The following is a 27,793-nucleotide window of genomic DNA, read 5'->3' on the forward strand; positions in this document are numbered from 1 at the left end:
CAGGCATGGGGGCATCAGGACCAGGTGCTGAGAGCCTATGACTTCGTCCCTCTTGTGGCTTCCAGAGGATGCTGTGTCTCCAACTTCAGGTGTGTTTGGTCCTTTGGGGACTCATTAGTTGTGTCCTGTTTAGATTCCTACAGTTTTTAGAAAGTGGGGTATGGATTGTTTGGCAACTTTCCGCTGTGATAAAAAAAAAAAAAAAAATGGGGCTGAACGTACTCTCCCTGTCCTTGCTTGCCAAACCCCACTCCCTTTGATCTGGATCTCTTCATCACTGAGCCCGATAGACTTCACCTGAACTTCCCAGCACAGTTCCAGTTGTCTCCTAAGGGAACTGAATCACAACAGTGTTGCTCCTGAACTAGCTGGGGAAACCAAGGGCAGAGGAGGACCAGTCTCCAAGTCAGACCAGTGACCAAGGACAGGGATGATGGGGCCCAGCACAGCAGACTCAGACAGCACGATTCAGAGTGGGGCTGAGGCAAAGGCCAGGCATAGAGTAGGCTCAGATGGGCTCCAGTTGGCACCTCTCAAGGCTCTGAACCCAGGGAGATTCCCTGGATTCAGGGGTAGATCTAAGATAGAGATCCTTTTTTTTAAGATTTTATTTATTTATTTGAGAGAGAAAGAGCATGAGTGGGGGTGGAAGCTCAGAGGGCAAAGCAGGCTCCCCGCCAAGCAGGGAGCCCAACAAGGGGCTCGATCCCAGGACCCTGGGATCATGACCTGAGCCCAAAGCAGACCCTTAACCTACTGAGCCACCCCGGCACCCCTAAGACAGGGATTCTTAAAGCTGAAGAATGAAGGGCTCTTCTGCTGATGAGCTATAGAGACCAGAACTTGATTTTTTCCAGAAATCTGACAAGAGAAGGAAACATAAGAAGAATCTGGGTTAGAAACTGGATAGACTCTTAAGGTCTCCTGAAGAGGTAGAATGAATCAAGAGAAAGAAGAACTGGCTTCTAACCTTAACTTCTATCACTCAACCTCTCTGGGCCTCAGTTTCCTTACCTATAGAATGGGTGAATAATCCTTAACCAGGTGTTCATGGGGCAGAGCACCCAGTAGTGATGCTCTGTTATGGAGAACCATTCAATATGGTTATTGTAATCTTAAATCGCTAAGTCTATAACTGACTACATCGGATACCACCCTATACCAACTTCCCAGGTAGACAAGCAGTAGATGGGTAGTTGGTACCAAATATTTGTAAAAGGGATGTTTCACTTAAACTCTCCACTGTTTAAATATTTCTATAACTTTTATAAATGTTTTATAAACACATTTTATGTATTGGGAGAAAAACTTAAAATTTAGAAAATGCTATCCCCCCACTTAATTTTTTTCTGCACATTGGAATGGAATTCTGTATTCAACACAACTTTGTGAGAGATCAAATATAAAACCTCGATTGAAGCAAAGCTCCTGGGACTGAGGCAGGGGTGGGGACCCAGAGCCTTGCCCACCTGGCCTCTTCTTCAACCCCAGGGGTACCTCAGCAGAATCCTAGGGTTCAAAATTTGAAGATGACTGGTCTGTATGGTCTCTGGTGTCCCTTTTAGCTCTGCAAGGCTCTGACTCTGATCGTTCCTCCGTAATGACTCTCCCCTCTCTCACCAGCATTCACAACTACACCCCGAAGGTGGGTGAGCTAGACACACGGAAAGCGATTCGCCAGGCTTTTGACGTCTGGCAGAAGGTGACCCCACTGACCTTTGAAGAGGTGCCATACCATGAGATCAAAAGTGACCGGAAGGAGGCAGACATCATGATCTTCTTTGCTTCTGGTTTCCATGGCGACAGCTCCCCATTTGATGGAGAAGGAGGATTCCTGGCCCATGCCTACTTTCCTGGCCCAGGGATTGGAGGAGACACTCACTTTGACTCAGATGAGCCGTGGACACTAGGAAACGCCAACCATGATGGTAAGGCCATGAGGGGAACAGGGGGTCAGTCCTGGATTGCTCAGTTGTAAGGGAAAGAAGCCCTGAGGAAGAGCTTGGGATGCCATAGATGAGTTTCCTGCTCTGGAGCTTCAGGTCCAAGAGCTAAGAACCCAAGAGGGTGGAAACTGAGGTCTCTGATAATGCTCAACACTGATCCATCCATGGAGTAGGGTCAGATCACTTAGTAAATGGTCTAAGGGGGGTAAGTCCAGCGGGAAGGGTTAGGCCGTGAATAAGAATATGAAATAATGGATCAGAGGCTGGAGAAAAAGGTAAAAAAGTCATTCAAGCGGAATGTGGGGTCTGAAGGTGGTAGGCTCTGGCCTGACTGGTAAGGGCTTCAAAGGCCATCGTACAAGACAACATGACTCTCTCTCCTTTATGTCAACTTCACGGGCAGATAACGGGCCCCATAATCACTCTAGTATCCGTGGATAACTTGCTCTTCAGCACTGTAGCTCAGTGAATGTTTTATGGAACCAGAGTCATATTGTACAGTTCTAGTAACAATACCCCTCAGCTTGCAAAAGCGTTCCTCATCAGTATTTACTCCCGAGGCACTTGCTTAGTAAGTAGGCAAGTGTACATCATTATGCCCATTTTTAAGATAAAGAGCTTGCGGCTCAAATGGCATAGCTGGTAGCTGGGAGCACCAGGGCTCGAACCACAGCCCAACCACCTGGTCGTGCGACTAGGGGCAAATGATCCACTCTCAGTCTCCTCGTATATAAAAGGAGGGACTGGACTGGGTGATCTCTAAGACCCCTTCCAACACCAGTGTCACATGATACACAGCCCAGGGTGGGGGGTATCCAAACATTTAAACAAAAAAGACATGGTCTCTGCCCTCTGATAACCCACAGTTGAGTGGGGGAGACAATGTGTGCATAAGTAACTCTGTCACAAAGCAGGCTACTGAAGGATGTAGCAGAAATATCAAGAAAATAAGAAAATGCAGAGGGAGCCTGGAGGAGAAAGGGATAGAGGATTCTGGCTTTTAGATGAGAACAGGTAACAATTAGCGTGTTGATATTCTAAGGCCTGTGTCAAGTGCTTTCCACATACTATGTAGTTTGTATATATTATTATTATCATCCCCATTTTACAGATAGGTAAACCAAGGTATGTAGAAACATTAAGTAGTCTTCCTGTAGTCTCATAGTCGGTGAATGGTGAAATAAGGCTTTGAACCTGGGCATTATGAGTCTGGAGCACATACTCTTTTTTTTTTTTTTTTTAAGTAACCTCTACACCCAACATGGGCCTCAAACTGAGGATCCTGAGATCAAGAGTTGCATGCTCTACTGACTGAGCCAGCCAGGTGCGCCCCTGGAGCACATACTCTTAGCTACCAAGCTAAGCTTCCATGGTTCTCAAACTGCAGGGCACACCAGAATCACCCAGAAACCTTTCTAAAGAACGCACATTCCAGGTTCCAGGCCCCTAACCTCTTGCTACTCTGATTCTCTGATTCTGGGGTCAGGCCTGGGAATCCACACTTGGTGTAATAAATGCTCCAGGCACCTCTGATGTAGGCGTTCCATCACCTTGAGAAACACTGTCTTGATCCCCAGAGTTTCCCTCACTTGCCTGGTCATAAGAATCCCCTGGGGTTCTTGTTATAAACAGATTCCTAGGCCCGTCCCCTGGGCATTCTGATTCTTGAACTTAGGCATGTCTGGGGAACACAGGGCATTCTTTTTCCTCGGCTATGCTTCAGGCTGAGAGCAGACTCCTACAGGCCCCGTTCCTCAGAGGCTGGGTCTGGTGTCTGGGCATGGGGCAGCCTCCTTGAGAACATTTCAGATCATTGCGTGGACCAGGGATTGGCAACTCTTGGCTTATCTGTCAAAGGGTGGTTTGGCCAAGGCTCAGCCTCGGCAAAGATAGGGAACTGTTAAATTTCTCTTTGTCCTTTGCCGTCTTCAAATGTTGGTCCTCTTTCCTATCCAGCACCATTTCCTCTGTCCTGGTATCCCCTTCCTTCTGTCCTGGGTGTGCTTCCTGGCTTTCTGAACAGCTATTCTTTCTCCCCTTCTTCTTGAATCAGTGTCAAGGAAGGGCTGTCTGTGCTAACTGATAAAGTGTGAGGAGAGGCTAACATTTTTGAGCCCTGTTACGTGCCAGGCACAGTTAGCTGGCAAGATTTTAGTTATAGCCCTGATGGAGACAGATGAATTCTTAAAGGGATGTTGGCTAGCAGAGGCACCGGGAAGACCCTCCTACTAACTCTGCCCTCCCCTTCCCAGCTCTGGGGTTTCTGCTGCCTGCAAGCCCTCCTTGCTGTTGCAGACCTGGGGCCCCATCTCAAAATCCCAAGAGCTTCCGGTGGTGTATGTGGGAAGGAGCTGGGACCTGTGGATGGGCACAATCCCAGCGTCCTCACGCCTGTCCCACCCCATCCTGATGAACAATCGCCAACTCTGATAGATCGTCCAAGATGGCCGATGTCTTCTTTGGACAAGAGTCAGGAATTTTCTGTGCTCTGGAAAGCCAAGCATGAACTGTTCAGAAGCAGCCCCTGACCTTAGCAACAGGCCCCTGACAGGTGAACTGGAATGCAGCAGGTTGCCCTAGGACAGTTTCTGGAAGGAGATGAGAGGAACCAAGATTTATGGAGCACCTGTATATTATCTCGTTTAATTTCCACATAAATTCAGCGAGGGAGTACGTGGAGCCCTCCTGGGAACTATGTGTTTATTGGCTTTCTTCTCTCTTCTAAATTTCCATTATGGAAACCTTCAAACTCACAAAAGAAGGGAGAATGATAACATGAACCCCAGGCGCCCACCGCCCTGCTTCGGCCATTCCCCACATGATGTCACCGCCTTCATCTCACCTTCTCTCCCCCTGCCACTTTTATTTTCTGGCCAATGTATTTTAAAGAAAATCCTTGGCACAATATCATTCCATCTGTAAATACTTCAGGACATACCTCTAACGGATTATTTTTAACACAACCACAAAACCATGATCAAACCCAAAAAATTTTCGATAATTTCTTAAAATCCAATTCCCAGTTTGGGTCCATTTTCCCAGAATTACCTCAGAAATGTCCTTTACAGCTGTTTGCTTGCATCGGGATCCAGACAACATCCACATAGCATACATGGTTGACGTCTCTTAAGCTGTTTTCATTTACAGCGGTCAGCTCGCTTCCCCACCCCCAACCCTGATGAAGAAACCCGGTCACTTGTCCCAAGTATAGGCATTTGGTTTGATGAGATTCAGATCCACTTTTAACACACCTCCCTTCCTCCTATATCCTGAATATTGGTCAGCAGACCTACAGGCCTGACTAGACTCACTTTTGGGCAAGAGCTTCCTAAGTGGCGGGGGTCAACCCTCCTGCGCCGCACCGGGACGCTCGGCCGTCCCACTGTTAGTGGTGCCAAGGGGGAGCGGCTGCCTCAGGTGTGTCAGCCTGACCCAATCACTGTAAAATTCTTAAAAAAAAAAAAGTTACTCAAGTCCTAACCCCAAAGTCCTGACTCAGAAGCTCCCCCATCTGTGTGTTTAAAAGGCTCTCCTAGAGAACCACTGGATGGAAGGGTGGAAGGGTGATTCTGATTCTCCACGTCATTGGAGTCTGTGTGAAGGGCAATGTGGCCCACCGTGCCTTCCAGCTGCTTTCGGGGGCTGCTTCTAGGCACCTGCTGTCCTCATCTCTTTCCAGTGGGTCAAGCACTGACGTCTAAGTTCACTAAGCTCTAGTGAGAAGGGAACCCAGCCCTGCGGGGAAGGTGACAAGACAGGCAGAATCACTGAGACCAGCCTTCACGGAGGAGAGCCCTTCCGCGATGGCTTCTGTGACTCTCCCTGCCACCCTGGGAGTCAGACCAGGCAGGGATCCTAGTCTCCCTTTAACAGATGAGCAAAGTAAAGTTTCAGATGGTTATAAAAACGCACACCTTAAGTGGCTGAGCCAGGTGGGAACCCAGGACTCTGAATTTTTAATAATCGCCCCGGGGTTGGTTCTGCCGCAGGTGGTCCACGGACCACCCCTGGAAAATCACTGAACATTTGGCACTGCTCCCTACTGGCTGCTATCACCCAGCCCTGTCCAGCACAAAGCTGCCCGCGAGGAGCTCACAGTCCTGGGGCACAAGAGAGCGTGTGCTAGTGGCTGTAACAGGTGGCGGGGGGGGGGGGGGGGGGGCGGTGCCATAAAGATGATTCAGATAAACTGCTGGGGGAGGTGAGGAGGGAGCACTCACTGCCAGTGGGGGAGATCAAGGAAGTCTTCCTGGAAGATGTGGCAATGAGCTGAACTTGGAAGGAGTAAGGCTATTCTGGGTGGAGGGGGCAGCACTGGCAAAAGAATAGAGGCAAAGGGAAATGTTATAATCTTTTGGGGGGTTGGAAGGGTCAATGAGATGGGACTTAACAAATACGGAGGTTCCAAGAAAAGGAAATGAAGCAGAGACAAGGCATATCTGAGTAGCCGAGTCAGACGTCTGGGTACTTGCGAGGAGGCCGCAGGACTTGAGCTCCCGCCCGTGGGAACACTCCCTCTTGGGGATACTGGTCCTCGCGCGCAACTCCACGGGAGCCTGCTAGTTGAGAGCGACCCGCAGCTCTGTGCCCAGCGGCAGTGTGAGCACTTTACATACCCTGCCTCATCCACTTCACCCCCATTCTTAGGATGAAGGTACCGTTATTCCCTGCATGTTACAGAGGAGATTTAAACTGTCACACGGTTGCGACATGCCGGGGCTGGGATTCGTGTTATTCTGGCTCCCTCAGACTCCACTTCTGGCCACTCTGCTTCCTTGCTTCTCACCCTCTCAGAGGGTAAAGACCCTAACAGCCTCCTGCCCATGAAGTCCTGGGATCTTCTCCATCCTTCTGCTTTTCCCCTCACAAGCTCCGGGGAGTTCTTCTGCCCCTCTCCCCGCTCCTTCCATCTCCCCAGAGCAGCCCCCACTGAACAGTCTCTTGGGTTTCTGTGCAGTGGGATGCCAGCTCCCCAGCTCCTCTCTGCCTTTCAGTCCCCGGAATCAACCCACAGTCCTCGTTCCTTCAAGGGCTGTGCAGGGACCCAGGTACAGGGGCTATCACAGTAATAGACACAGGCTGAGAACAGAGGTTTAGAGTCTTGCCAAGTGCTCAGAGCCCTGCTCCCTGGTTCCCAGCAGAGGTCCCTGTGGATGCCCCCCGAGGAAGAGCCTGGTCAGGAGACAAGAGGCCCGAACAGCTTGTCCCAGGTCGAAGAACAGGCGAGGAGCAGAGCCAGGCAGGACCGGCCCCCAGGAAGCAGAGCTGCCTTCCGCTGGCTCTAGTAGCTGCCTTTGTTTGGGATGGAGCTGAGAGATGAGCTCACCCTTCCCCGCTGCCAGAGGAACCAGGACCCGAGGCAGGAACTGGGGGCGGCCTGGCCTCCTCCTGCCAGCTTGCCCTTCCCCAGCAGAAGGCCAGCCCCAGGCTCTTGGCCAACCTTGCACTGATCTTGTCCGTCCCCACTTCGCTGAAGACACTGGTGGTGTCAGCAGAGAGGCAGGCATGCACTCCTCTCTTCCCAAGACCTTAACCAGGAAGCCCAGAGACAATCCCCAGCCCCCATGACCCTCACAGGGCCCTCACCTGCGCTGGGCAACTTAGCCAGTGACACTGGAAGCAGAGTAGGCACTAGGACTCCTGACCTCCTCCTGGGCTCCTGCAGCCTCCCCTGCATGTCAAGGTGGCAGGAATGAGCTGCAACATGCCTCAGGGCTGGGCAGTGAGAGGCAGAGCTCAAATGCCAGAGGTCAAGGCAAGCAAGAGGTTATAACTGGACAGGCAGGGGTCAGGACTGTCGGTACAACAGCCTGCCCAACTCCCTGTCCCTTGTGTTCCTTTCCCAAAGCTGGGGTTACTTAACCCCCCCGCCCCTACCCCCCAAATCAGGCCTTGCTCTGTCCCAGGGCTGATCCAGAGGCTCAGAGGAGTTGGCTTAAGAAAGTCCGGTAGCTGGAACCCCACTGGCCTTGTGCTTCCTTTCTGGTCAACGGGCTTGTTCCAGGCACCGAGCTGCATCTTCTGTATGCTAACAACAGCTACTAAGCAGCGCCACGCCCTTTATGCATATTATCTTATCCAGTCTTCGCATGACCCTATGAGGTAGGTATGATCTCCTCATTTTACAAATGAGGACATTGAGGCTCAGAGGGTAGACCTGTTGGCCAAGTTCACGGCGCTGGTGGGGGTAGAGCTGGAGATGAAGGTCTGTCTGGCTCACGGGCCCACGCTCATGACCACCGTGCCATGTTGCCGCCTCAGCTTCATGCTCGGGATCCCGTGTCCCACTTTCGGCACCTGGACCTTATTGTTTTCACTCGCATTTGAGTCCCTGCCTTGATCTTGGCCATGGTTCAGTTCTGTCAGGACTGAGGTCTTGCCAGACGGAGCGCTGCCTCGCATCAGGGCCCTGCCTGCCCCCCAGGCCTCCTGAAGCTGACCACCTGCCCGCCGCCCCCAGACCTCCCCTGGCTTGGCCCTTTTCATCTCTCACCCAGACCCTTCTCCCAGCTTCCAGCCCGGTCCCACCAATGCCCTACCTCTGGTCTCCCTCCCCTCTCCTCCCTCCTCCAGCCACAGTGCAGCCAGAGTGACTCATCATGTTGCCACCCCCACTCCTGTCTAAACCCCCCACTGGCTAAGAAGCCAATCCAAATTCCTTTGTGTGGCATCACAGAGCCCCACTTGCCAGCCTGGCTGACCTCATCTCTCTCTCTGCCCTCCCCTCGTGCTTTGTTCCAGAGCCAAGTGGAATGAGCCTGCTTGTCCCTGGGTCTTGTTTATAGCGTTCTCTCTGCCAGGAATGCTACCCCCACCCCTCCCTCTCCTACCCTCCGAGTCCATTCTCCTGACTAACTTCTTATCTTTCAAGAGCCGACTTAAACTTCACCTTTATGAAGCTTTCCCTGGACATCTTCAAGTTTAAATCACTCCTCCCTTTTCAGAATCCTCACTTGACCCTTACAGACATCTATTAAAGCACCTGGAACATTAATCTCACTTATTTTGTTTCTCTCTCCAAATCCCCCACATATCAAGGTTCCAAAAGGCAGGACTGTGTAGGATTTCTCTGTAGATCCCAGGGTCCAGCATAGGGCCTGACACAAAGCCTTTGCTCAGTGTTTGCTGAAGCAATGGATTGACTGACACCTAAGTGGGTGCCCTGGGCACCTCCCCACCCCCCTCTCCACAGGGAATGACCTCTTCCTGGTGGCTGTGCACGAACTGGGCCATGCACTGGGACTGGAGCACTCCAACGACCCCAGCGCCATCATGGCACCCTTCTACCAGTACATGGAGACACACAACTTCAAACTGCCTCAGGATGATCTCCAGGGCATCCAGAAGATCTACGGTATGTGGCAGGGGAGAGGAGGCCTCTGCTCTGTCTCCGGGGCTGGACTGTGACTCCCTGCCTGAGGGGTTGCGGGGGGAGCACTGACATCCATCACCATAGCCGCTGTCCGACCTTTAGAGGCTTCTGAGGTCTTTGCCTGACCCACTGGGAAACTGGGGGAGGGTCTGAGCTGCCAAAAGTGAGCGGAATCCCACCCACTCCCTCTTCTCTACCTCCTCCCCCTTCATACACCTCCCCCTCGCCTCCTGTGGTGCACTTTCAAGGGGACCCCCACCTCTAGTCAAGAGATTCTTAAACAAGAAAAAATGAGAAGTTGGACTGATATTTTGATAAGATAGGAAAGGCCTCCCTCCCAGTTCCCTGTTCACACTGGTATGTGAAGGCCTAGTTCTTACCAAGTCAGTTGAGATGAGAAGACCAGTTACTGGAGCAAATGCATGTCAGCATAGCACAGGCCGCCTCAGCCCCCAGGTTATGAAGCACAGGAGGAGGGCTCCCTCTGGAGGTCCTGAGGACCTCACAGAAGAGATGGACCCATGGAGGATGGGCAGGATCTCCCTCAACGAAGCAGTGGAAAACAAGACAGGGGAGGTAGGGACTGGAGATATTTTGAAAGTGGAATGGACAGGATTTGCTGATAGATCAAACATGGCAGTGAGGGTCAAGGACAACACCAAGATTTCTGGCTTTTCGAATTGTGGGCCAATAGGATTTATCAGTCTGTTGCTCAGAGATCTGGGCTGGGATATTGATTTGGACTCTTTGGTGTCCAGTTTATAACCACTAGCCACTTGTGACTACTGAAGTTTAAATTTATATTAATTAGAATTAAATAAAATTAAAATTTTAGTTCCTCTGTCCCACTAACAACTAGTCACTCATTTCAAGTGCTCAACAGCCACATACAGCTGGAGGCTACTGTATTGGACAGCGCAGATATAGAACATTTCTGCCATCATAGAACATCCTCTTGGACAGCCCAACACAGAAGGTCTTTAAAGCCATGAACATGGATGAGATCACTTAGGGTGGTGATTTTTAACTAGGGGACTCATTGGAATTACCTTGGAATTTTAATAAAAAGTGCCCACGTTCTCAGAGATTGGGTTCTAATTGGTCTGGGGTGCTTTCTGAGCATCAAGAGTTTTAAAAGCACTCCCAGTGATGCTAATACACTGTCCAAGTGAGAAAACTGATCTGGGGACAAAAATAGAGAGAAGAGGACCCAGGAGCACTCCAACCTCTAGAGTACGGTGGGTGCAGAGAGGCTGCCAGCAAAGGAGGTAGAAAAGAAACATCCCGTGAAGTAGAAGGAAAACCAAGTCAGTACAGGCTCCTGGAAAAGTGCTTCTCTGCTCTTGCTACTCAAAGTGTGGGCCTCAGACCAGCAACCCTGGCATCACCCGAGAACCTGAAGAAATGCAGAATGGCAAGCCCCACCCCAGACCCTCTGAGTCATAATCCGCATTTTATTAAGATCTCTGGATAATTCAGATGCACATCAAAATTTGAGTCCGTAACCCTTGGATTTGGCAACATGGAGGTCACTGGAGATCTTGACAGGGCAGACGCGGTCTTGGAGCAGGATAAAGAAGGAAGGGGAGAGCGAGTGAGGCCGGCATGTGTGGAGGGGGCAGAGGAAGATGGTATGGGACATTGAGCCTAAGAAAGGAGCTCTCTCTTATAACAGAAGAGAAGAAGAGAAGATACCAGATTTGCAGGTGAAAGGATGAGAGTCCCATTTAATGGCTCTTTTCATCTATTTTCTTAAAGATTGGGGGAGAGTAAAAAATGGGAGAAGAAACAGGGGGCTGGAGGGTAACAGACCCCAGAGCTGCCTGGGTGGTGATGAGGTATGGGCCCTGGGAGGCCCTGTCTAAATGCAGCCCCTCTCTCCAGGACCTCCAGCCGAGCCCCTGGAGCCCACAAGACCACTCCCCACACTCCCCGTCCGCAGGATCCACTCACCAAGTGAGAGGAAGCATGAGCGCCAGCCCAGGCCCCCCAGGCCACCCCTAGGGGACCGACCATCCACACCAGGTGCCAAACCCAACATCTGTGATGGCAACTTCAACACGGTGGCGCTCTTCCGAGGCGAGATGTTTGTGTTTAAGGTAGGGCCAGTCCACTGGCAACACCCAGATGGTCCCCGGCACTCATTCCCCCTCTGTGGAGCAGGAGAGGCTGCTGCCCTGGGATTAGGCCTGCTTTGGGCCTGGATGCCAGCTGGCCTGGGGGCCAGGACATGGGGTCCCTTTCTGGTGCTGCCGGGTGATTTGACTTGTTTCCAAGAGGGCGGCCAGGGGACTGGTGATCCTATACCTTCCGGGGTTAATGCTGGGGGAAAGTGCTGGAGAACTGCTTCTGGTTAGTGACTTCGAGCAAGTCACCTCCCTTCTCTGGACCTCAGTTTCTCTGTCTGAAAGCTGGGAGTCATCCCCCTAATGAAGGGTGTATGAAGATCAAATGAGTGCATGGCCGTGAAGATAGCAGCTTGGAGTGGGGGCTGGCACGGTGGTGGCTGCGTCTGTCTCCAGATCCCACCAGGGTTGAGAGGCCGGTACCGAGGGATGTCTGATAGAAAGCTGGCCAGGCTACATCTTGTCACTTGTCCTGTCCCTGTCACTTTAGCCATGGGCTGACCTGGTGGCAGCCTGTTTGCTGGGTGTGCTACAGACTCTGAGACAGTGTTTGGAATGCAGGATTTCGATTAGGAAGTACCTTTGGGATCAACATGTGCGGGAAGGAGGGAAGGAAGCAAGCAAGACTGGCAGAAGGAGATAAGCAGCGACTAGGCCCATTGCAGAGTTGGCCACCCCCACAGGGAGTTCTGGAGCTAGAATGGCCCATCAGGGTCATCCCACATTGGGACCCAAAGGGCTGGGACTCGGTCCCCCCTACTTCATTCAGTCATTGGATGAGAAGGGGTATGACCTTGGGGAGCTCTCTGAAGCTGAGGCCATCCCCAGGGAGGCTGGCAGTTGAAAACAGCCTGCTGACCACACCCTGGGCCACCAGGGCAACAAGCCCTCCACTGAAGGGGATCTGGCCAACGTGTCTCCATCACATGGGTGGTTGTAGGGGGCTGCCCCACTCCTCTCAGGGAGTTCTCCCAGCAAGCTCTGAGTACTGAGCAAGAATCAGGCACCATGAGTCCATGCCAATCCTGCCTCTCACAGAGTAGCTCTAGGAAAGTCATTTGGCCTTCCTTAAGACTCGGTATATCTCAAATCTACTTAACAGACTTGTGAAAGTCAAACTATGGTTTAAAAAACTCAATGTGAAAGTACTTTTTGTAAAACACCTTAAAAAAAAAACCTTTCTAGTTTTTGTGCCATCTTTTGCACATCACATTCATTCTTCTGCACTCTAACCCCCCCACAGCAACTGGTCAAGTCTGTGTTTGATCATCCCCATTTACACATGACAAAACTGAGGTCCTGGTAGGTGACAGGCCTTGCCGGGACTGCCTACCGGCTCCGGGCACTGCAGAGGCACAAGACACTAGTTTGAAGAAGAGGGCTTTGATTAGACTCTTGGCCTACTGAGCTGCCATTTATTCAACATCAACTACGTGCTCCCTGCTGTTCTAGGCACTTTGCCCATAATCTCCCATCCGATCCCCATTATTACCCTCATTTGTAGGTGAGGCAATTGTACTGTGCTCACAGTCATGCCGCTCTGAGTGGAGGAACCCGAATTCGCACCCAGGTCTTGAGGGATTCCCACAGCTTGCTTCCCAGGGCGCTTGCCCTGCTGGGTGGAGCCAGCCAGCAAGGGGGCACTCTGCCCAGGCTCAGTGGCCAGCTTGGGGAGCAGCGGCGGATGTCAGTGACTCTCTGCTGCCCTCATGTGGCCACCCCAGGCCCAGGCATCACCCCTTCCAGCTCCTCCGCACCTCATCCCTGCACTAGGCCTGCTGCTGTCCATATCATGGCCCCTCAGACAGCAAGAGCCATCAGGAGGCTTATTATGAAGAGAGTTCATGGGCATCCTGTCTTCCTCACAGGGCACTGGAAGCTAGAAGCAGTAGATGCACAGACATCACGGAGGGTTGCAAGGCTGGGCCCAGGGGAAGCTTTTGGGTTATTGGGGCTTGAGCGCCAAGGGTGAGATCACTAGGTTGAGGCAGGGCCTGCCATGCCTTTTTCTCCCCCCCTCACTGACCCCCAGGATCGCTGGTTCTGGCGCCTGCGCAATAACCGGGTGCAAGAGGGCTACCCAATGCAGATCGAGCAGTTCTGGAAGGGCCTGCCCGCCCGCATAGATGCAGCCTACGAAAGGGCCGATGGAAGATTTGTCTTCTTCAAAGGTAATACAGCCTGTGCTGAGAGACCTGGGACAGTTCCCTGACCTTCTTGGGACCCCCTTGCCCCATCTGTACACTGGAAGAGGTGGGGTGAGAAGCAGATGCCCTCCAAGGGCCCCTCTGGCCCTAACAGAGACACTGACTTCTGACAAGATAGATCCCTGCAGGTGGGCGAAGCACAGTCTGGAGGAATCAAGTCACGAAGTGATTGCTGAGGGTCTGTGTGTGCCCAGGTTGGCGGGATAATAAGGTTCAGCCACACTGAATGGTCCAGGAGCCTGAAGACCATGCAGTGCTCCATGGGAGGCCAGCCCAGCAGTTCTGTAAGAGTTGGTGGGGAGGAGGTCACACAGGCTGGAGAGGTCAGGGAAGGGGGCAGGGGGGGAGCTAGCATGTATGATATGCCCCCCCCCACCCCAGTGCTAGGTTCTTTCACTTCTATTATCCTGAGGTGGGCCCAGCCCAGAAGGTAAGATACAGTTATGAGACTGACGTGCTGCCTACTGCGCTAAGGAGGCAGGTCAGAAGGGTAAGATACAGTTAGGGAGAAGTGAGGAAAGCGGTCCAAGGGGAAGGGACAGCTCGGGTACACTGGAAAAGCTTAGAAGACTCACTGACCGGCCACGGAGCCACACGTCGGAGAGCAGTGAGCAGTGGCCTGGAAAGGAGAGTGGGGGAGAGTCCTGAGGAGCCTTGGTTGCCAGGCTAGAATGCGGTCTTGACCCGCTAGGGCAATGCTGGAAGTTCACTGGACGTTTCTGAGCAGCGGAGAGCCAGAGGACAGGCGGCAATCCAATAGGGCAGAGGTGGGGAGGCCATTTCTGAGTCAGTTGCCGGAGGTGGGGGGGGGGAGGGGTGAGTGAGTCGATGAGGTCCACACCAGGGAGGGCCAGTGAGGCCAGAGGGGGACAGCTAAAAGATGCAAAAGGCCTCATAAGAGGCTGAACACGGAGAGGAGGAGGAAAAGGAGGGTGAAAGGTGATGCTAGGGCTTCTTATTGGGGAACTGGGAGGCAGAAAGGTGACGGGGGAGGGAGCCCCCTGCGGAGGTGATGAGGAACTCTGGGAAGCAGATGTGGAAATGCCCAGAGGCCGGGATCAGGGTTCCTGGGTCTGGGGCTCAGGTCCGATGGTAGTGGCTGTGAGCCCGCAGAGTTGGGTGTCAGTGGTGGAAGGTGGGGGAGTCCTAATAGTGTGAAGCCACAGGAGTGGCTGGGGACACCCCAGAGGAGAGGAGCAACAGCGCGTGAGTGAGGCACGGAGGCTGGGCAGCGTGGGGCCAGCTGCCAAGGATCTGTAGTGACTGGCTTCTGGCCCGCATGCTCCGCCAGGGCCAAGGGGCCTCAGTCTCCCACAGATGCCCTCAAGCAGGCCTCGGTTGTTTCCCCTGACACTGTGGCTCTATGAATGACTTCAGTCCTAGGAGATGGACCCGTGGCACTAGCCACCACCTCTGGTACCGCGTGACTGCGGAAGGCTGATCCTGGGCTTCTCCTGGCTACAGGTGACAAGTACTGGGTGTTTAAGGAGGTGACGGTGGAGCCTGGGTACCCCCACAGCCTAGGGGAGCTGGGGAGCTGTCTGCCCCGAGAAGGCATCGATACGGCTCTGCGCTGGGAACCCGTGGGCAAGACCTACTTTTTCAAAGGTGAACGGTACTGGCGCTACAGCGAGGAGCGGCGGGCCACGGACCCTGGCTACCCCAAGCCCATCACTGTGTGGAAGGGCATCCCACAGGCTCCCCAGGGGGCCTTCATCAGCAAGGAAGGATGTACGTAAGAGCCTGGCTGTGTAGCGGGTGGCTGATTTTATGTGGGTCTCAACAGGGCCCATGGGCATACTCTCAGGGTACCCAGATTTGAGAAAGGTGCCTGATGGTAAGGACAACGGCCTCATATCTACCCAGGTTCACACAGCCGATTCATTCTCCTCCCAGCTACCAAGCCACACCTCTCATCTGCAGGGATGACTCACATTTGAGAGATGTTTCCACAGACTGACTTCATCCCTTCGGACAGCATTTCTCAAATAGTGGTCCTCAGATGTACTCTAGGGGTTCCTTGAGTTATCAAACCTGAAAAGCAATGATGGATATGGGTGCTTTCAAAAGTGCTTGTGTATAAGGCTCGAGGGCAGACAGATGGAAAGAGAAGCCTTTTTTATTTATGAGACATTTCCAAAGCTCCTCCTGGAGGCCAGGCAGGGAGCTTCCCACCAGACTAGGAGCTTCTCAAGAGGAGGGGCTGGGTGTTGCCAGGTGCGGAGTGGGAGTCCATGAATGTTTGCTAAATACATTTCCCCAGATCTGGTCAAAAGCACAGACTCTGGAGCCTGGCTGGCTTCATGTCCACCTCCACCACCAACTAGGAGTTTGGGCAAACCACCTCAGTTTTCCCAGCATCCTCATCTATCAAATGGGGATAATAATGGTACCTACCTCGCTGGCATTTGTTAAGAATTAAATGAGATAAATTAAGTAGAGCACTGAGACAAACACCTAGTACATGGTCCCTGCCACATGTATTTTAGGGGCTATCGTCATTGCCATCATCAACATCTTGTTGGTGTGTTTTGTTATGTAGAATGACAGGAGTCATTCAGTCACTCCACGATAATTGCTTAGCCAGCCTGTGTGGGAGAGCTGGGGAAGTAGCAGAGAACAAGCCTTGCATTGCATCCCTGGCTCCCAGTCTAGAGGCAGAAAACAGCTAAGGTGGCAGCAAATGCTCTAAGGGAAGGGAATGTAGTGGGAGAGCTGGGGGGGGGGAGGTGGAGGAGGGTGCATCAGAGAGCATCTTCGGGAAGGGCTCTCCACGGAGATGTCACTGGTAAGAAAGCCAAAGTCTCAGGGGCAGAGCTGCTACTTGGTGGCTTTCCTGTGTACCTGATGCTTTACACATGTGGTCTCGCTTTCTGGGAGCCTCAGAGACAGGTGACATCAAGGACTTTGGCCAGTGAAAGTCCCAGGGTCGGGGGCTGGCCAATAGGAGGGTCTGAGTGAGCTGCTTTGCTGTCTCTACCCTGAAGGCTGTTGCCGGGAGCCCGGGAGCCTGCTGTGGCTGCCCAGCCCCTCCACCTCCTTTCTTTCCAGGCCCTTCCCCAGCAGGGTCCCAGAGACCCTGCATCTGTGTCGTGATGTGTGACAAGCCGAAGAAAACCCATGATAGCCGTGACAAGCTGGTGTCCGCTGTCAACAAAAGGAGAAATCTTGCTCTCTGCCTCCCTTGCCTCAAGCAGGAGCTCAGCTGAGGCTCTAGAGCTATGAAGCAGTGCTGTCCAAGCCATAGTAGGGGAGGTGATCGCACCCGTGGTGGGGGGATGGCAAAGGCAAGTGTGATGGAGCTGTGACCCCAAGCTAAGGCAGGGAGGCACAAATTGGGACTTGTCTACTTCAAGGCCCTCAGTAGCTTCCCAGCACCTTTGAGCTGACAGGCTAGGCTGCTCCAGGTCCTGGGCGCACCTCTCTGCAACTGAGCGGGCCATGTTCCGTGACCCTGCCACACTGTGTGCAGAGTGTGCCAAGCACTGCCCTCCCCCCACCTCCAAGCCTTCCAACGCACTGCTCCCACCCCCTCATATGCCCACCCCTCCTTCAGAGCTCCTCTTGGACTCCAGGGTGGGAGAGGTGCCCTTCCTCCATGCTGCCCTCTCACAATGGGTCAGAGCAGGTGTCTGGGAGTGGTGATGCTGGGCCATGTTTCTGCAGATTACACCTACTTCTACAAGGGCCGGGACTACTGGAAGTTTGACAACCAGAAACTAAGCGTGGAGCCAGGCTACCCACGCAACATCCTGCGTGATTGGATGGGCTGCAACCAGAAGGACGTGGAGCGGCGGAAGGAGCGGCGGCTGCCCCAGGACGATGTGGACATCATGGTGACTATCAACGATGTGCCAGGCTCTGTGAATGCCGTGGCTGTGGTCATCCCCTGCATCCTGTCCCTCTGCATCCTGGTGCTGGTCTACACCATCTTCCAGTTCAAGAACAAGGCAGGCCCTCAGCCTGTCACCTACTATAAGCGGCCAGTCCAGGAGTGGGTGTGAGCAGCCCAGAGCCCTTCTGTCCACTCGGTCTGGCCAGCCAGGCCCTTCCTCATCAGGGTCTGAGGGGCAGCTCTGGCCACTGCCCACTGGGGCCAGCAGGGCCCTAGGCCGGGGGTCATGCAGCTGAAGTGGTAGGTACATTGGCCTAGGCTGAGCGTGGCGCAGGGAGTGATGGTGGCTGTGCCCCAGGGTGGGTGTCTGGCACCCAGCTGCCAGCCTTCTGTCCTGGGTAAACTGCTCCCTACCCAAGGGAATAGGCCAGGCCCCATCAGGAGGCAGGGACCATGCCAGGAGGAGGCCCTGTGGTCACTGAATCCTGTGGTAACAATGAGGCACCACAGCTCCGTTCCTGGCTGGACCCAGCACCTTCTGTGGAAGCCAGCACTAGCACTCTCAGCCCCATCTGGGAGATGCCACCGATCCTGGTCCCCCTTTGCCAACACCTGCTGGTCAGATGTCCCCCTGCCCCTACCCCCACCCCACTGTCCTCCAAGGCTACAAGACCCCTGCTGCCAACATGGTGGGCAACAAGCCTGGGTTTCCCCTGCTGGCATTCAGCAGATCCCTCAGGAAACCTGCTCCACACATCAGGGTCTCCTCTGAGACCTAGGATTTAGGGTCACATGTTGCAGGCAGTGCTGTGGCCCAGCTGGGTCTGACAAGGACCCAGCTGTCACGTCGTGAATATTTAAATGTCCTGTCACTACTGTTTTAAAAGTCCCATTCTGCAAAGGCTGCTTGAGGCGTTAGGTGAATTAGAGGTGACTATCTTGGTGATGAGGCCAGCGTGGCCAGCCCTTCCCCAGGAGATAAGGACCAAGGTGCTGCTAAGGCCACTCTAGCGCCCAGACATCCCAGGAGCTGGATTTTGCTCATGAGGCTAAAGGGCTGGGGCAGGAGCTGACCCTATTTCTGGAGGCTGATCTGAGTTGTGACCATCCTCCACTCCCGTCCCTCTTCCCCACTCCCCCAGTCCCCGGCCCTGTTGCTTACAGTCTGGGGCTCAGCCTGATGTTAGGTGCATTAGGTGCAGCAGAAATGGCTCCAGGCCAACATTCTCATGGCTTTGCGGTAATGGGCCCAGGGCAGCCTTCTGAAGTGTTCAGAGCCCACACCCCCAGCTACCCTGAGGCCAACTCAATCTCTTAGCCTGGAAGCAGTGTTTATAACAAGCTTGGCCCTTGCTAACCCAGCTCACTGGGCCCATCATCCTGCACTGCTCTTTGGAAAAAGGCACCCCCAACTGGTAGCAGTCCCAGTGCTAGGGGCCCACCCTTCATTGTCTCTGGCAGGAATCCCTAGGGCTCAGCTTGCCTCTCTTCAACTTGGTAGAGGCAGCCCCCTTTGTCACTGAAGAGCCCTAGGCAAGACCAGTGGGTTCAGTGGTGCCCACTGGCTCTCTGCCAAAGCCAAAAGGAGGTATCAGTCCTCGGGGTGCTGGCAGAGCCTCAGATGCCATCCTGGCCCTCTGAGCCTGCATGGGCCTTGCCCCTACCCTGTGGCCTCTGGGCTTTGGGTTGGCCTAACCTGTAGCAGACAGGGACTACTGTTGCCCTGGGAGCTGTCTTGAGCAAAATCTCTCTTGTCCCAGAGGCACCTATGTGGGTCCACTGTGTTCCCTGTCATCATCCTTCTGTTTTTTCTCATTTTGGCCAAGGGCGGGCTCCCTGGGGCGGGTGGGGAACAACTGCAGAGATATTAGTGATTCATAGGTTTGTATAGTGTTTTATACTTTGCAAAGCACTTTATTAGCTCATACCTGTCCACTCACATGAAACTCGTGTAGGCCCTGGGAAGCCTAGGGTACCTCTCACCGTGCCCTCCAGTGAAGCACAGAGAGGTTGTTTCTTGCCCAGGTCATCAGGTGGGCTGGCTGGGCCTTGGGTCCCCACCTATGGACACCTCTAGGGTCCAAGATGAGATCAGAAGGGTCTCTTTTATCCATCTCTCCCTGGCCTCCCTTCTCCCCTTCTAGGTCCCTCTCCACTCCTCAGGTTGGTGCTCTCACTTCTTGAAAGCTCTAGGCTTCCCAGGCTCCCCACTGGCTCCTGGGACTACCGAGGCCAGCTAAGAGCAAGAGATGGAGGCCAGCACAGGCTGCAGATGTGAGGGATGCGGGGCCAGGCCCGGAGAGGGCTCAGCCTGGAGGCTTCCAATCTCAGATTCTCCTGTCTGGTGGTCATCTGTTTGTCCATCACCCCAGGACAGGGCAGACAGACAGAGGGGCACAGCACTGGGGACCCCAGAGCCCAGCTTCCCTCGGCCTGGGGAACATCACAGCATTTCAGTGTCGGTCACATTTTAAACTGATCAGCCTTTGTATAATGTTTTTTAAATCATTTCTAAATAAAACAAAAATACAGAGTGTGTTGTTTCCCTGGGATATGGGAACAAGGATCAGGTTCTGGGAGTGGCCTTAAGAAGCTTCTGGGAGAAGGGGAACAAGGGGCTTTGGGGTGTCTGGGAACTGTCCCATGCATCTCATCTCCCAGCCCAGCAATCACATGTCTCCTCTCTCCAAAAGGCTGGCCCTAGAGGCCCAGTGTTACTGGGGTTCCTGGAACACAGCCTTATTATGCCTCACTGAGATCCAGGATGACAGAGCAACCTCCCTTAGGAGGAGTATGGGGAGGGTTACTGTGGCTAGGTCTTCTCCGAAGCCAAGGCACATGGCGCCATAACCAAAGACTAGAGCAAAAGGCCGGTTCTCAGCAATAAGGGGCAGACGAGAGGAGGTCAGGTCAGCAGTCTTGGGGTCTTACCAGGAGTCCTGGCCAGGTTTTGGAAGCCAGCGCCGGGGAGGGCTGCCCCAGGACCCAGACCGCTTAAGAAGCTACGGGGCGGGGGTGAGCACGAAGGTTTGAGCTGGTTTGGGTGCAGGCTGAGAGGCGAACAGGGGGCAGCTAGAGGCGAGCCGGTGCCCCATCCATGGTCCTCCGTGACCTCCCCGACTCTCCGAGCGTCTCCCGGGCACCGGGGATGGAAAGAGACCACAAGAGACGAACCAGGTGAGGCGGACAGAACGACAGTTGGCGGCGAGCAGTAACTGCGGAGGGCGGCTTGTCAGTACCAGGAGGTGCAGGCGATGAGGAAGCGAACATCGTCCAGCGGCCCCCAGGGACCAGGTTCAGGCTGGGGCCGCTCAGGGGCCTCGGGCGCCCCGGGCTGGGGTTGGGGTTGGGGTTGGGGTTGCGGTTCGGGCTGAGGCTGCACCTGCTCCGGGGCGCCCTGACCGCCGCTCAGCCGAGCGCCCATGGTCTGCAAAGAGAGGCCGTCAGGTGTGGGTCAGCCGCAAGCCACCCAGTCTCCCCGCCCCGCTCCAGCCCGGCCCTCACCTCGCGCCGCCCGAGCCGCGGCTCTCCAGGATCCCAGCGCCGGCCTCTGCGCTCCGCTGGTCAGCGTAACGACGCCGGGAGGGGCTGGCGTCGTGACCTCACCGCGCGCCGGCCCCGCCTCCCGGCCGCCGCGGCGCAGCTTCAGATCCCGGGGGCGGGCCCGACAGACCCGACCCCACCCACCAGCCGCCGGCCAATGCCGCCCCAACGTCCCGGGCCCCGCCCCGCACACAGCGCGGGGACACGAACGACTCCGCCGACTCCGCCGGATGCTTCCCACACGGACTGAAGCTACTGAGGGAAGTTGTTTTGAGGATGTCCAGGGCACCTGGCAGCCAGGCCAGCGACCTCCGTCCACCTCGGTCCAAGAAGACAAGACCGCCGTATAGCCAGGTGCCTCAGACCCCTCACAGGTCTTCATACCGGCCCAGAGGAGAGCTGGAACAGATTCTCATCCCTTTAAGCCCAGAAGGATGAGGCTTAAGTGTGTGGAAAATGCGAGAACTACAGTAGAGCTTCCTCCTCTTGCCCTGGGAGGAAGCCACCCATCCTGATCATGGGGGTTGGAGGGTGGGAGATTGTGAAACTGACGTGTGTGTGTGCATCCTACCCACTTTCCCCCAGAACAATGCTAGGGAAGGAGGGTTGCAGGCAGAGGCCCCCAAACAACACATTCAAGAATAGCCAGAGGCAGCTGCCCTTTAATGGGGGGTGGTGGTGGCACAGCAAACAGAGCAGTCAGTCAGGAGCCCTTAAGGCCTGACAGACAGCACAACATGGCAGATTTTTGCAGTAACTGTAGATTCAGGAGATGGGCACAGGTGAAACGCTGGGCATCCAGCCACTCAGTCCCAGTGAGCTCTCTGCCAACATCCAAAACAGACTGGGTGGGGCATGGAGGGAGCCAAAGTCCAGAGCCAGGAGCCCACAGAACAGCATGGAAGGTGACTCAGGTGAGGCTAGGGAGAGAAGAAGGAACACTGTCAGCAGGGTGCTTCTCAGAGCACACCTCACCCTTTATTCTTAAGATGTCTGCCTCCACCCTTACCCCTTTGTTCCAGCTCAGCCCTGAAGAGCCACACTCAGAGCCCCCCACCCCCAGATTACACTGCTTCCTTGAGTCACAATCCAGTCTAGAACTCTCAGTGCTTAAAAACTAAAAGTAACTCCTTCCCCACTCAACTCAAATTTATTCAAACTTATCCATCATAAACCAGAACCTCAGAAGTCAAGTCCAACAAACATCAGAGAAGGGAGTAAGGGGATTCAAAAGAGAAGGGACATGCCCAGACCACAAATCCCCCAGTGGCAGGAATAGGGCCAGAACATTCTTCCTGGAGGTAATAATTATGTGTACAATTGTAAAACTAGAAAACATATTTCTAATCACCTACCTGACCCCATCATCATGAGCTCTCATGGGCACCTCGAATCAATGGGTTCAAAACCAAAGGAGCCAATGAGTTTTGGCTCTTCCTTTCTAATACCCACTTCCTTCCCTTATCTAACTGCATGAGCTAGGACCACCAGAGCTGACCCGTGCTGGGGACTGTGGGCAATTCTGCCTGACTTTAAGAGCAGTTTCTAAAGTTTCACCATTAAATACAACATTTGCTATAGTTTTTTAGTAGGTACCAATTATCAGGTTGCAGAAATTTCTTTCTGTTCTTAGGCTGCTAAGAGGTTTTAAATTTTGTTCTTTAATTAAATGATTGTGTACATACTGTCTTCTTTGTAAGAGTCTATGTTCCACAAGGGCAGGGAGGGTGTATTTTACTCATCACCATCATGACTGGCATAGTAGATGTTCAAAAAAAGTTACTGAACAAATGACAAAACCACTGGTACCACTTTCCCATTCAGACCCTTTCAACTGCTCTCCCAATGCTGATTCCCCATCAGAATCACCCAGAGAAACTTATTAAAATAAACCACACATGGTTGGGTCTCACTCCAGACCGAGGCAATCAGTAAGTGAGGGGTGATGCCAGGAATCTACATTAACAAGCAGCTCAACAGAGACTAAAGGTCAAAATCACAGGCCTACAGTCAAAAACTTCTTGATGTGGGCATTCAGGGTCTTTGACACTCCGGCAATGCAACCTTTCCCCTTCACACTCACCTTACTTTCCCATCTCAGGGTCTGTCTGAAGTGCTCCACCCTCCCCCACCCCCCTCCATCTCTGCATATTCAAATACCTACTCATTCCCCCGGGGTCCAGACTAAATGATGTGTCCTCCACAAAACCTTCCTGGATACCAGAGTGTCTCACTGGAGCTTCCCGAGACACTTAGGGAACAGGGCTCAATGCACATCAGGTGAACAAATGAATGAAGAAGGGAGAATGAAGGGTAATTTTGCCTGTTGTAAGCAGGGGCTCTGTTATTGAGTGCTTGCTCTGCTATGGGGTTCCTATCCTCATAAAGGCTCCTGTGATACTTGGGGGGTGGCATGCCTTGAGAAGAACCCTCCATGGGAAGGGTGAATATCCACACCTGCTGCTCTTCCAGAGCCTCACACCCCAGACTCTCCAGGGTTAGGGCCCAAGAACCCACTTTTCTCTTAAACCCATAAAAATCCAGATGACTGTGATTCTGATGCAACCCCACCCCCAACAAGCCCCTTAGGGTCTCCTCAGTTCCTAAGAGCAGCTTCCCCTCCTTCGCTCTGTAAACAGCTTTTTATCTCAGGCTCTCGGCTGCTGGCTGGGGACATGGACACACAAGCAGCCACAGACAACAGAACAACATGGTGAGAAAATAAGATGGCCCAGAGGGAAGCTTTGCTGAGCTGAGCCTTCAGAGACGACGATAAGCAGATATTCAGGCAATGCTTGCTGGCTGTGCCCTGTGACCCCTCAGCAGCGCTGAAGGTGTGCCCTCCCACACGAGGAGAACCTACCGGTATGAACGCAGTGTGGCTCCCATTCTAGGTGGCTTCTCCTTCCCCTACCCTCCAAAGGCAGAAGAGAGGCCCACACACCTGTCGATGAGGGAATCCCGCATGCTGGTAGCAATGGTGCTCGGCTGGGCTTCGTTCAGCTTGAAGACACTCTCCACCACTGACAGCTCTGTGCTGGTTGTGTCCAGGCCACAGAAGGCACACCAGTCGTTCACCACCATCCCTGCGGCAATCACCTCGCTGCCTCGGTTCACAGTGCCCGCCTGCCAAGGGATGGCTCAGTGTGGATCATGGCACCAAAAGCCAAAGTCTTGCTGCTCCCTGATGAGGAGGTTCCCCAAACCCTGCTCCCTGCCCTTCAAACCCAACTGCAAACTGTGACGGGTAATAACTCCGATCCCTAACACTGGGCAAAGGATCTGCCTCAGCAGGAGGCGGAGGTCTGAGAAAGGAACGCTTACCACAAGGGGGACCTGGAGAAGAGAGGACAGCTCATCCTGGTCTTCGATTGAAGTCTTGGGATGTACCAGGCCTCCCTGATTGCTGAAGACAGAGTAGCTTCCTACTAGCACCTGGTCAGCCACTGTCTGTCTGAAGACTTCCACCCTGAGCACATCAGCCAGGATTTCTTCTGTTTCCTGTTAGCCAAAGGCACGGTACTCAGCCCAGAACTTGCAGGTCAAGGAACCCAGGGCCCTCCATGCCCAGAACCACCCAGGGCTTGGCTCCCTAGGCCCCTCATTCCAGTGCTACGTAGCTGCATATGGAAGCTTCACACAGAAAAAGGAGGGAGTAGAGCTTGGAGCAGTCTAGACCAGCTACGGAGCCCCTAATATCTGTGCATGCCCTGAGCGGACAGACTGGTCTCCACATCACTCTCTTCCCTCTAACCCACACTCAAGAGTTCAACTGTCAATTATCCCTCCTGGCGTTGGTTGCAGAACAGGATGGGTCCATCTCCCTGATTCTGAAGGATTAATACCCTCCTCAGCTTCTTTCTCGCACTGACCACACCATGGAAGGCCTCTATTACCACTATCCAATGAATGCCTGTCACGAGAGAGCCCAAGTATAAAGAGAAACCACAAGAGACACCCCTAAGTCCTGCCTGACAGGCAAGAACAGTGACTAACCACTGACTAGGCTGGTCCTGTGACTCCTGGGCCAAATCGGGCTACTTTACCCTGTCCAGGTCTGGGTGGACCAAAGCCACATAGTCGTTGCACGTGGTGACATTGCCCAGGGCTGAGAGCCGCTCCTCCACCCGCCGGATCTGCACTGAGTCTGGGAGGCAGTTGCGAATGTGCTGCAGTTCCTGGTCCGTGGTGTTGTTGGGCACCAGGAGACCGTGTCTGTTCCCTAGAGAGACCCAAATTAGGAGGTGGGGCAAGATGCCTGCGAAGCTCAGGGGGCTGAAGACACAATCCAGCCCGGTTAGCTTCCCCAGGAAAGGTTTAGGCCCAAACCCAGCCCACCAACCTACTGATCCATGCAACACCCAGGGGGACCAGGAGTCCCACTGGGTAGGCCAGAGATAGCCCAGGAATCTATCCCAACACACCCCATCCACTCTGCCATCATCAACCCTGGGGGACCAGGACTAGCAAGAGGAACTCTTGGCGTTAGTTGTATATTTTGCTACTTAAAAATTGAGGTAACACGACACACCAGAAGGCTAAAATTTTTAAAAGAATGCCAATACCACGTGTCAGCAAAGATATATGGAACAACCAATAGGAGTGTAAATTGGTCAACCACTTCAGATAATTATCTGGCATCACCTGCTACATATATTCACATACCCTGTGACCCAAGCATTCTTCTCCTAGGTATTATATATCCAAAAGAAACATGTCCATGTGTTCACTGAAAGAGCAACACTATTCATAATAGAACTAACCAGGGACGCCTGGGTGGCTCAGTTGGTTAAGCAACTGCCTTCGGCTCAGCTCATGATCCCAGGACCCTGGGATCCAGCCCCACATCTGGCTCCTTGCTCGGCAGGGAGCCTGCTTCTCCCTCTCCCTCTACTTGCTACTCCTCCTGCTTGTGCTGCTCTCTCTCTCTCTGTGTCAAATAAATAAATAAAAATTCTTAAAAAAACAAAACAAAAAAGAACTAACCAAAAACTACCCAAATGCCTACTGTCAACACAATGGTTGAATATACTGTGGTATATACTTACACCAAATGCAATAAGAATGAACAAACTACAATTATATTGTGACAACAATAACTAAATCTCCGCCTACCGCTGCAAGAACACAATTCTGAACTTCTGAACTCTGAGTTACACACATTATTAAAAAAACACCCAGCATCAAGTCCAAAGGTCATGAGTAGGGATGAGAGTGTTTGGCCTGAATAAGAAAATCCTCAGAGGCCAAGGTCATCAGGCTTATGACAAAAAAATAAAAGAACAAACTCCTATATGGCTCCAATGAACAGAACTAGCAAGAAGGGGTGATAGTAAAGAAATAAGGGGTGACAGTGAGACAGATCCAGCTCCAAGAAAAGACCAATGGCCAGACTCAACAGTGATGGGAAGTAGGGGCGTAGGATGCGGATGCCACTCAGAGACACGGTAAAGGGGATTTACGATTTAAATGGACAACTGAATAGGATGACCCAGAATCTTAGCTTGTCATTTTGTAGTGGCAGAACTGGATCCTCAGAAAGAGGAAGCAACATGCCCAGAGTCAGTAGCAAGGGAGAGATGACATTTCAGTGTTCCCTCACACTAGGTGTGGAACCTGGTGAGACACTTGGGTTCTTTGGATCTTAGCTTCATCATTAGTCAGATTAGGCAATAATGCCTACCCGCCAGTATCTGGGTGAAGAAGGAAAGAAATCAAGTGTAAGAGTGAAAGCACTAAATGTTATTTGTTATTCTATGATCCCGAAGCCTTCGCCAGTGTCAGATCTGCTGACACTTTAACTGGGTCTGGCCCAGGCCTGAGAGATTCTCTAGTCTCTGGAGATAGTGGATGAAAGCCTGGAAATCCCAGGGTCAGTCGGGGTTCCCTCCAAGGCTACAATTAAAGGCTCTGGGCGGCTCCACTCCCTCACTCCGCGTCTTCCACCCGGCTTACCCACACACATGCGCCCGATGATGCGGCAGCCGGCGATGGACGCGTGCACCACAGGGATGGTATCGGCGAGCTCACCCTCGAACACACTGTAGGAACACGGATTCAGTGGTTACGGGGCTGAGGGGCGTGAGCCCTCACTCTGCCAGAGCCCCCGACTCCCAGTACCCTCCCCGCCATCCAGCCACCCCACTGCCCGCGGGCCCCGGGGCTCCCGCCGCACCTGTAGAAGTTCTCCGACCCTCCGATGGCCACTAGGCAGTAGGTGTTGGTGAGTTTGGCAAAGCAGCCGATCTCACAGTTGTTCTCGAAAGACGCTCGGACCGCCATGAGGCCTAAGGGCTGCGGGACCGGGAGTTCAGGGCCCGAGGATCCTCTACCGGCCCTGGGTCCGGGTTCGCCGGCCTCGGCCCCTCTGGCCCCGCTGCGACCACGCCCCTCTCGGTCCCTCAAATCTCGGGTCCCGCCCACTGGGCCTCTCTAGACTCTCTAGCCCCGAATCCTCCGGCTTCTACCACTAACAATGAGGGGAGTCCGGACCTGTCCCTTCCGGTATCCCTCCACACAGGTTCACCAAGCGACCGCAACCTTCGCACGCGGCGAAGGCTTCTACTCGGCCCTAAGTAGGTTTCCGTTTCCGCCTGTGCCCAGGGAGACTTCCGGGAGCGCTCGGCGCACCCCGCCACGCAGGCGGCCACCGTAGCTCCACCCCCTGGCGGACTCCGTGGTTGCAAGTGGTCCGGTCCGGATCCCACCTGGCCCCGCCCCAAGCATGCTCTCATTCATCCATCCATCCATCCATCCATCCATCC

General features: G+C 53.5%; 3 protein-coding genes across 6 annotated transcripts in view; 1 reads left to right on the plus strand and 2 right to left on the minus strand.

Annotated features, from left to right (window-relative positions):
* Positions 1 to 20,019, plus strand: part of MMP24 (matrix metallopeptidase 24) — a 42,733-nt gene extending 22,714 nt beyond the window's left edge. The window contains exons 4-9 of the mRNA XM_078057133.1: positions 1,624 to 1,928; positions 9,139 to 9,300; positions 11,203 to 11,417; positions 13,477 to 13,615; positions 15,116 to 15,382; positions 17,318 to 20,019. Of these exons, the coding sequence (XP_077913259.1) occupies positions 1,624 to 1,928; positions 9,139 to 9,300; positions 11,203 to 11,417; positions 13,477 to 13,615; positions 15,116 to 15,382; positions 17,318 to 17,655 (1,426 nt within the window). The 3' untranslated portion in view covers positions 17,656 to 20,019. The remainder of the gene's footprint in view (positions 1 to 1,623; positions 1,929 to 9,138; positions 9,301 to 11,202; positions 11,418 to 13,476; positions 13,616 to 15,115; positions 15,383 to 17,317) is intronic.
* On the minus strand, positions 594 to 21,095 carry MMP24OS (MMP24 opposite strand). 4 transcript variants are annotated; one of them, XR_013442019.1, is made up of 5 exons: positions 20,991 to 21,095; positions 20,418 to 20,913; positions 15,582 to 15,685; positions 7,533 to 7,612; positions 594 to 861 (listed from the first exon to the last, which is right to left on the minus strand). XR_013442019.1 is itself a non-coding variant. In XM_036079180.2 (2 exons), exon 2 carries the CDS (start codon positions 20,908 to 20,910, stop codon positions 20,719 to 20,721), a length of 192 nt encoding a protein of 63 aa, XP_035935073.1. In that variant the 5' UTR covers positions 20,911 to 20,913; positions 20,991 to 21,095; the 3' UTR covers positions 19,968 to 20,718. The 4 variants fall into 4 exon arrangements, 1 of the variants encoding a protein (XP_035935073.1); XR_013442017.1 differs by lacking the exon at positions 7,533 to 7,612 and having other exon boundaries at positions 15,586 to 15,685; XR_013442018.1 differs by lacking the exons at positions 594 to 861; positions 7,533 to 7,612 and adding an exon at positions 13,954 to 14,270 and having other exon boundaries at positions 15,586 to 15,685.
* Positions 21,096 to 21,663: 568 nt separating this feature from the next.
* Positions 21,664 to 27,632, minus strand: EIF6 (eukaryotic translation initiation factor 6). Its single transcript, XM_036079179.2, has 6 exons — positions 27,205 to 27,632; positions 26,985 to 27,070; positions 25,076 to 25,251; positions 24,354 to 24,530; positions 23,974 to 24,155; positions 21,664 to 21,949 (listed from the first exon to the last, which is right to left on the minus strand). Exons 1-6 carry the CDS (start codon positions 27,309 to 27,311, stop codon positions 21,940 to 21,942), a joined length of 738 nt encoding a protein of 245 aa, XP_035935072.1. The 5' UTR covers positions 27,312 to 27,632; the 3' UTR covers positions 21,664 to 21,939.
* Between the last annotated feature and the right edge of the window lie 161 nt (positions 27,633 to 27,793).

Source organism: Halichoerus grypus, chromosome 10 (genome assembly GCF_964656455.1).
Source record: "Halichoerus grypus chromosome 10, mHalGry1.hap1.1, whole genome shotgun sequence".
In the NCBI taxonomy this organism is placed as follows: Eukaryota; Metazoa; Chordata; class Mammalia; order Carnivora; family Phocidae; genus Halichoerus; species Halichoerus grypus.